At 42.4% G+C, this 9269-nt stretch overlaps 1 protein-coding gene across 1 annotated transcript; it reads left to right on the top strand.

Moving 5' to 3' along the window:
- Positions 1–5218: 5218 nt before the first annotated feature.
- On the top strand, positions 5219–8998 carry mex3b (mex-3 RNA binding family member B). Its single transcript, XM_051900933.1, has 2 exons — positions 5219–5759; positions 6396–8998. The coding sequence occupies exons 1-2, from the start codon at positions 5528–5530 to the stop codon at positions 7739–7741; spliced, it is 1578 nt and encodes a 525-aa protein (XP_051756893.1). The 5' UTR covers positions 5219–5527; the 3' UTR covers positions 7742–8998.
- The last annotated feature ends 271 nt before the right edge of the window (positions 8999–9269 follow it).

Consider the following 9269-nt stretch of genomic DNA (forward strand, 5'->3'; position numbering starts at 1 on the left):
CACTGCACCACTGCAGCACTGGCCTACTTTACCTTTTCACCTACGTAACATGTCGTACAGATGCACATTTGAATGAATGAATGAACACTAACGAGAAGGCTAAGGTTTTACTGCAGTGATGTGGAGCTGCAAAACGCATATTCAGTTGCGCGACACTGCCATGCGTCTGTGTCGGTGCAGACAAAGAGAGAGAGAGGGAGAGAGGTGGGGTTTATATAGTCTTGATTATATCACTCAGTTTTATAGCACTTAAAAACAATGCACCAGTGCATGATTGGATATAAATGAATGCATACATGCATCCACAAGAGAAAAAAAACAGATGATGTAAGAGTCTGTCATCTGTGACCTCTCTTCTCTAATTTCTGTCCATGCCATCCCTCCCTCCCCGTCTTTGTTCCCGTTGTTATGTTTTTTTGTTTTTTTTTCCGGGCCAGACGGCAGGGACCGGTGGCTTATTAGCTATCTCATGGCCGTGCTGCACTCAGACAGGTCTGGGTCATGCCAAGCTAAGCCCCTCTTCCTCTCATTAAAGAGCAGCCGGGTAATCGCGGCTAAGCAGCTGGTTAACTCCTACTGAAAAACAGCAAATATTGCATGCGTTAAAGTGGCCTCTTCGAGCTCCCCTTCAAGCAGGGGTGACCTGTGTATGTCACTCTAGGCGTTCTGCTTATTTGTGCTGGCCTAAGATCACCTAAGTACCTTAAATGAACTGAGTGAAGCGGACAACCGGCAAACTTATAGAAAACCCTGATTCATCAAGGTGCTAGTGGAAAGAAAGCAGGTTATATTTTGACTGGCACGCCTGGGAAATCATACGGCAGGCGTATAAAGTGGCACAGCCAGAGGGATGTTTTATTGCTCAGAGGTTGCTCTTTCATTTCTCAGGTGACTTAATGGAGTTTCTTTTGCAGAATCAACTTTGTGTCTGGTGTTTCTCCTAAAAGTCCTATGGAGAAACATGCTACTATGGATCATAGTTCAGGAATTTGATGAGTTTTGATCGCTGAAACCTGAGTGCGAGACATCATTGAGGTTTCTTGTGAAACTCTAGAGGAAAAATACAAGATTATTGATGTTTTTGTTTTTCAAAAGAAAGATCTGAGAGGCAGAGCACTTCATTTGCTCTCAATTCATTGCAGTTTAAGTAACACAACTTATTTTTTTAGATAGACTTATAGATTTTATTTCTGAAAGATTTATTTCCCTTCCTGATGCATGTTTTGTAGGACTTTCTAGAATGAAAATGAAATAATTGATCAATTTATTTATTTATTTATTACGTGATTAATTATTTTTATAATAATACAATTATAAAATCAATTATAAATTTTATAATAAATTCTTAAAAATTAATTAAATTACATTTTTTGTCCTTCAAATTGTATTCATAAAGCTTACACTCACAAAACACTGGGTTAAAAACAACCCAAGGGCTGGGTAAATATAGGACAGAACACATGCTGGGTTCATTTTACCCAGCAAATTGGGTTGTTTATTTAACCCAGCATAATGGGTTGATTCATTTTTACTATAGTACTATAATATACTTTTTTTTTTTTTACTTCATACGTGAATTAATGTTTACGGATTAACTTAAATCCTCTAAACTTTTTTTTAAATACTCCACACAACCACTGTTTTGCATGATAATTCCTTTACTTTCGATCATATTTTATAGTATAGCATATTTTATATCGTTTTTAATACATATTGCATACATTTAAGCTTGTTTAACAAATATTAGAAGTAAAAATGAAACATTTAGAAGTAATTCGAGTGTAATGGAGGAGTCTCTGTTGTCCTGTTTCCACCGTAACGGCGCTGGATCTCGTACCGGAGATGGCTCGCGTTCGGCGGGGGAACTGCTAACTTCAGACCGCCGCCTGCGTTTCACTCGTAGCCGAAAAATGCTGTGACTGAGTCCATAAGCTGTCCATAAATAATCAGTGTACAATTCTGAGAACATATTTAAACATCTTAAGTATTTATATTCTGTATCTTTTTGAATAAAATCATAAAAATTTATGCAAGGCATCAAGCGTTTCCATCACGCGAAAAGACCGACACGACACTCGTTTAGGTGACTCACATCGCCCCCTGTATGTTGCTTTGTATAAAATTAAACGATATACAGAACAATAACGAATTTTTAGATAAAATGAAACGTACACAAACATGTATTTTACCGAAGACATGCACCAATTTCTCCTGAAGAGGTCGCAAAAAGCTTGCGATAAATAACTCAACCCCTGGGTTATTACATCTGACCCAGGAGCTGGGTAACACAAAAACTACCCAAATACTGAAAAAATAACCTCAAAAGGCTCAACCCAGGACTCAACCCAGTAGAAAAAATAAACCAAGATTTTTTAGAGTGTATCCAGTATAGATAGTCTTAAAATTTTTCATAAACATTGAAAGGAACCATCACATATTTTGTTTAATAAGTTTTCTTATTTCTTGGGATGCAGTAAAATGTGTGAGTTGTCATAAAACGAGTTTAACAGGAAAAAGATGTCCTCGTAAAAGTTGTGTCATGACAATGATCTTCCGTCTGTCACTCCATCTGGGCAGCAGAGAGGACATCAATCATACCCACTTTTGAAACGGATCTGGAAAGACATGTGAAGTAGTGGTTTTTAAACAGACTCTGTGGCTGAGGCTTTCGACCGCTGGCTCTGCGTGTGTGTGTTTGTGTGTGTGTGTGAGGAGGATTGAAGCTAGCACGTACAGAGTCTGCTCCACAGCCTTTGTTCTCCACAGTCTGTAAATGCAATTGATCGGCATTGGACGTGCAATGCGATATCTTTCAAAAATGGTCAACTTTATCTCTTTGTGTGCAGTCCAGTGTTAAATACACATCAAACATGATAATGCATGTAAGCAGTCAACATGTAAATATATACACTTAGATAATATAGTGCTTTGATTTCACAATACAATTCACAGTCTATAACTATGCAAATCACAAGTGACTCGCTCTGAGCTTCTGAAGCGTAGAAATAAGCCATACATGTGGCTTTAGCATAATTCCCACCTCCAGATGTTTCTCAATGCAGCTTTTAAGCTCAGATTGTGAACCAGCTAGTGCTAAACTAAAAAAAAGGTGGGGGGAAAGAATAAAAAAAGGGGTGAATATTAACAAAAAAGCCCCTGACTCACATTCTCAGGTTTGGGGGCAGTTAATATTAGCATACCTATTGTTCCTCAGGAGTGAGGTGACAAAGAAAGTGCTTCTCGTTTCAATGCCCCTGAATTGGTTTAAAATTTTCTTTGTGTAAAAAGAAGCAGATTTCCCTGCCCCCACCCCGTCTTCCCGCTCGGGCCACAAAAGGCGCATTTGCCTGTAGATGCTTTGGGATCCATTGGGAGATCACCAATAAGCACTTCCATCATGCTCTTTAACATACCGGCCGACGACAGAGTGCTTGAGAGTATTGTTGATAGCTAACTGGCCATTAACTGCATCTATGCCAATATTTGTGGATGGGATGAAATATTGATTAGGCATCTACTTGCATGCACTTGTAAATAAATTGATACGGAATTGTGAAGAAAATGCGTGTTTGTTTGGCTCGTTTTAACAGGACAATAATAGATGATTATGAAGCTTGTTTTGCATTGAGGACACCAGGACTATATATCTCATAAGGAGCATTATTATTACATTTCCTAATTTTATATTTTTTACTGAGGTGTATACATGAGGACATCTCAAGGAAATTAGATGATTTAACACAATCACTTGAAATTTCCTTGTGAGGCGGGAGGGGAGGAGAGGCTGGTGTCATTTGGACAGAGACTTTGCGTGTTTTGAATAAATGCATGAAATTATACAAATCTGGCGGTTCACTTTATAAGCATGCTGTAACCGAAATGTGAATGAATGCTAAACGTATTTCAGAGAGAGAGAGAGAGAGAGAGAGAGAGAGAGGGAGAGGGTGTGCAGTAGACAAAGAGAGTACATGCCTTGGCATGTTGTCCTTCATTGAAGCTTTGGAAAAGCACATGTAAAGGTCACTTGGAAAAAAATAAAAAAAATAAATAATTATAGATTGTTTTGAAGAATCTAAATTAGATGCAAACTAAAACAACTTTTTATTTGGGGATTGACTGATAATGAAGGTGCACACAGAATGTTTTGTTTACGTTTAGCTGGCTCCCGATAATTGCTGTGTATTTATTGACACCTATCAGCCCGGAGAGGAGCCATGCACACATTATGACAATGGATATTGCTTGGTTAGCCCGATTTATGCTTTTTGAAGTGTCATAAGCACTGTCTGAAAGTAAAGATGTTGTTATTATTGACCCAGTCAACTGCACAACATGGCTGGTCATGTGATGACAACATATAATGGCACCCATGTAGAACAAAAGATTGGGGTACATCATTTTAATATCTCTCAAAACTGCGGTTCATTTCTTTGTGTAAAACTTTTTACATTACAAGGCTAAAAATGATGCAGACTTACTGTTAAGCATTATCTACTTAAAGGGACAGTTCACCCAAAAATGAAAATTATCTTATGATTTACTCACCCTCAACTCATCCTAGGTGTATATGACTTTCTTCTTTCAGACGAACACAATCGGAGATATAATTTTCTTAGTCCTCCAAGGTTTATAATTGTATATATTTAAAACTTTATAAATTCAAATAACGACCGTACCATTATAAACCTTGGAGGTCTAAAGATATTTTTAAATATATCTCCGATTGTGTTCGTCTGAAAGAAGAAAGTCATATACACCTAGGATGAGTTGAGGGTGAGTAAATCATGGGGTAATTTTCATTTTTGGGTAAACCATCCCTTTAAAGTGCTGTTATTTGACTCATTTTGGCGCGTTTTTGCACCTGAATGCAAGAAAAAACCCACAAAGACCTCACAGAAGACAAAATGATGCTGAACAATAGACTCACTACACCTCAGTTGTGTAAAACCAACATCTCTTTATTAATGTACGTTTTAACCACACTGCTGGGTGAAGTATTATAAAAACGAGAAAGTTAAACAATAACTGTAATTCACATAAAATGTGTTATGTTGCTTTTTAATAAGACCACAAAAGAAAAGGGCGGGCCGCGACGAGCCGTGGCTGAACTCGGTCACCCCCCCTCTCTCTTCCATCCAGAATCCGTCCAATCAGCGCGGCGTATGCAAATCACAACCCAGCGCCGCACCGTCCCTGCCCCGTCCGACCGGGGTGACGTCATGCGCACATATTCTCCGGTAGTGCCGCGTCTGGCTGCAGCGAGTCAGACAGCGAACAGAAACGAGCTGCAAGGGAGGGGTGCGCACTCGAAGGGGAATATCGCCACCGCCGGCATTCCAGTCTCCTGGAATAACGCTTATTCCACGCTTCGGGATTGCACTGATTTTTTTATTACTATTATTTGGACACAAGGAAGAAGGACGCGCATTGAATCCGCACCCGTGGAGCTTTTTAAACCAGCCGTTCCCAGCTCAATCCCACCCTCCTCTTGTAAGTTTTCCCCTCTTTGTTTCCAGACCTATCCAAGATGCCTAGTTCGCTGTTCGCCGACATGGAGCGGAGCGGCAGCGGCGGGCAGGGGGACGCCCTGGATGACCAAAGAGCTCTACAGATCGCCCTGGACCAGCTCTCCCTGCTCGGACTGGACAACGATGAAAATTCTCTGTATGACAACGAGCCCAGGAAAAAGAGCGTGAACATGACCGAATGCGTCCCCGTTCCCAGTTCCGAGCATGTTGCCGAAATTGTCGGCAGGCAAGGTAATCATCATCTTCAACTAAATGCGTGCATGTTATTGTAGCATGTGTAGTCATTTGCATGAATGATATATAGGGAATGTAGGTTATAGCCTATTTTCAACTGCACTGCCCTCCTTATGTCCGACCAAACAAAAGCAAGGGAGCGCTGACACAACCCAAGCATATCTACCTTTAATGTGTCATCTCGTTTATACACACAAATTCCTGTATACCTAGACTGAAGTGCCATTTTCTTGCTCTCTTTGTCTCAATGGACTTTGTTTGTTTACACTCCCTATATAGCCAATTGGGAATAGACTTCCTTAACCAGGAAACACTATTATATAGCCAAGATGTAGGCGACAACATGTTATCTGAGAGGTACGAAGGGACAAGGCAAGTTGTTGACAGTATGATTAGAGTGTTGCGTTGGGTCAGACTCTCTGGAAAATCCTGAATTCAGCATGCATTTTTTCCCCCGTGCTATTTTTGACCCTGTATGTCAAGTAGCCGAGCATGTGGTTTGAATTTATGCTGCACCAAGAAAAAAAAAAAGGGGGGGACTGAAATTGTTGTCCCCCTACCTAGACTATGTGCTTGCATCTTTTTGTTTTGTGCCAGATATGCTTTGTCTTATTTTTGTTTTTTGATTTGTAGGTTGCAAAATTAAAGCCCTGCGAGCAAAGACCAATACGTATATCAAAACTCCGGTGCGGGGAGAGGAGCCAGTCTTTGTTGTGACAGGCAGGCGAGAGGATGTAGCCATGGCGCGGAGGGAGATCATCTCGGCGGCCGAGCACTTCTCGATGATCCGAGCCTCGCGGAACAAAAACAGCAGCCTGAATGGTAACGCCACAGTGCCCGGCCCGCCCAATCTGCCCGGCCAGACCACCATTCAGGTGCGGGTGCCCTATCGGGTGGTGGGTCTGGTGGTCGGACCCAAGGGGGCCACTATCAAGCGCATCCAGCAGCAGACCCACACCTACATCGTCACACCCAGCCGGGACAAAGAGCCCGTGTTCGAGGTGACAGGCATGCCTGAGAACGTGGACCGGGCCAGGGAGGAGATCGAAGCACACATCGCCATGCGCACCGGCGGCCTCATCGAGTTCACTGACGAGAACGACTTCCACGCCAACGGCACCGACGTGGGATTCGACCTGCACGGGAACGCCAGCCTGTGGAGCAAGCCCAGCTCCAGCGTCACGCCCACCTCCGGTCGCAAGCCATTCTCCAACTACCGCAACGACAGCTCCAGCTCTCTGGGGAGTGCCTCTACCGACTCGTACTTTGGCGGTGGCGGAGGCGGCAACAACAGCAGCTCCCGGCTGGCCGATTACAGCCCGCCCAGCCCCGCCCTCAGCTACACTGCCTCCAGCAATGGCAACAACAACAACAACAACATCAACATGAACGCCAACGCCAATGGATTTGTCTACGGCGGCGAGGTGATCTCGCCCGACTGCACCGAGCTGAGCTTCGAGTCGTCGCCGGGATTCGACCCCACTCCCGCGCCGCCGGGCCTGATGTGGTCGCAGTACGAGCGCGCCACCAATGGCACCTCTCCACCTTTTCCCGCCAATGCTTCCACGAATGCCAACGGGCTGCGCCGAGCCAACAACGGCAGCCAGCCCAGGTTGTCCCCGCCCCTGCACCAAGCCAACGGCGCGGCGGAGCACCCGCTGGCACGCCGGGTGCGCAGCGACCCGGGCGGCGGCACCCTCAGCTTCCCCGGCTACTCCCCGGCGCTTCCGGGATCCCATCACCCCGACTCCTCCATCTCCTCGTCCTCCTCGTCATCCTCGTCCTCCTCGTCCGGGACGAGCCGCAAGGGCAGTCGGGACTGCTCCGTGTGCTTCGAGAGCGAGGTGATCGCGGCCCTGGTGCCCTGCGGCCATAACCTGTTCTGCATGGAGTGCGCCAACCGCATCTGCGAGAGGAACGAGCCCAAATGCCCCGTCTGCCATGCTGCAGTTACTCAGGCTATACGTATATTTTCCTAAACCTTGGCGACGTACGTGTGTGTGTATATATATATATACGTGTGAGCTGCAGTATCCAAAAAGGGACGGTGTAATTGTTCATAATGTACTGTAGCTCGGGACGAATATTTTCAACATCTAATGCATGTTTTAAATATTAAAGCCTAGTAATCAGTAGTTTTAGTCAACTGTACACAAACGTCAATGAAGTAAGGACAGCCCGAGGTACCTTTAGTCAGTTTGTCGACTGTTAGCATAAACGATTGCGCTGATCGAATGTACTGGTAGCAGACCTCGAGGTTGTTGGGGAATCTGGACGGCTTCCTGTCTGACAGACGCACAGAGACTTGCAGCGGTGATGGAGATACTGCAGCTTATTGGATGGAACTCGTTTGAGGGAGAACAGCAACATATCCTACGCATATATATATATATATATATGTGTGTATAGATCAACCAGAAATTCCACAAGTTTTAAATATTCATGACATTAATACAGATTGAAGTATTTTATTCTTTTTTGACTTGAAAGATTATATTTCGTATTGCAAAGATGATGTTTACAGATATTTTAATTTAAGTTCAGTGAACTTTTTTGTAGCTGGGTTCAAATATCTTTTTATTTTTTAGTATGGCCTTACGGCAACGAACACTGTATTATTTTAATATCACTCGTGTGAAATGCGGATGGCGATTCAGACCACGAAATGTGTATTTGCATCGAGCAGTATTCTGTTGGGTCGGAGGGTTTCTAGGTTCAGCAAAAAATGTCTTTTGAATCCGTTTCACCCAGCATATTTTCTATTCAGTAATATAAAGCATATTTTATTCTATATTATTACGAAATGTCGAAATGTATAAAACTTAGTACGTTCAGACGAAAAGGAAGCTTTCTAAAAATTTGTATGAATTAGATTCCAGTGGGTATCACAGAGTTCTGTTCTGTTGCGCCACTATAGGTTTAGGATTTCTATTTTAATACGTTTGTTTACCACTTGTTTATGTATATGTAGGTGAAGTTACTTGAGCGTATATGTACTTTATTGAGCAAAGTTTAAAAACAAAGTATATTTTATTTTATGATAATAAAAGGCCTTTAACCTCATGGTCAAATACTAATATTATATTTGCTGAAACAAGATTTGAAAATGTATCAAGAGTTTTATTTTTCTGACATTTAAAGTTCTACATGATAAAGTAAAACTTAAGTAATGGTGCTACTTCATGTTTTTTTTAAGTATTTCTATATAAGTCCAATAAAATGGTACATGAACGAGACGTCTTGATTCGCTTATTATGTAAAAATCTGTCCTGTGTTTTTAATTCAAATTCCCTTCCTTTCATAATTGACCAGTAGAGGTTGTGTCTGCTCAATCTCCATGTTGAAAAAAATGTACATTTAATGATGTGACGTCACCAATATTGGTTAAGTAGATGCTGAAGTGTTCAAAATACCTCTATTATGTGTCTTGACACATTCGGGTCAGGGGTTATATTGATGTCAGAGCTGTTTAGTCATTAACTCGTGTACATCTTTACGTTTTCCTTG

The sequence above is a fragment of the Ctenopharyngodon idella genome, chromosome 7 (genome assembly GCF_019924925.1).
Source record: "Ctenopharyngodon idella isolate HZGC_01 chromosome 7, HZGC01, whole genome shotgun sequence".
NCBI lineage: Eukaryota > Metazoa > Chordata > Actinopteri > Cypriniformes > Xenocyprididae > Ctenopharyngodon > Ctenopharyngodon idella.

Bases quoted from the DNA above. Each gene is read 5' to 3' on its own strand.
- mex3b (XM_051900933.1), top strand. From the start codon at position 5,528: ATGCCTAGTTCGCTGTTCGCCGACATGGAGCGGAGCGGCAGCGGCGGG. The intron at 5,760-6,395 runs GTAATCATCATC...TTTGATTTGTAG, and splicing joins CGAAATTGTCGGCAGGCAAG to GTTGCAAAATTAAAGCCCTG.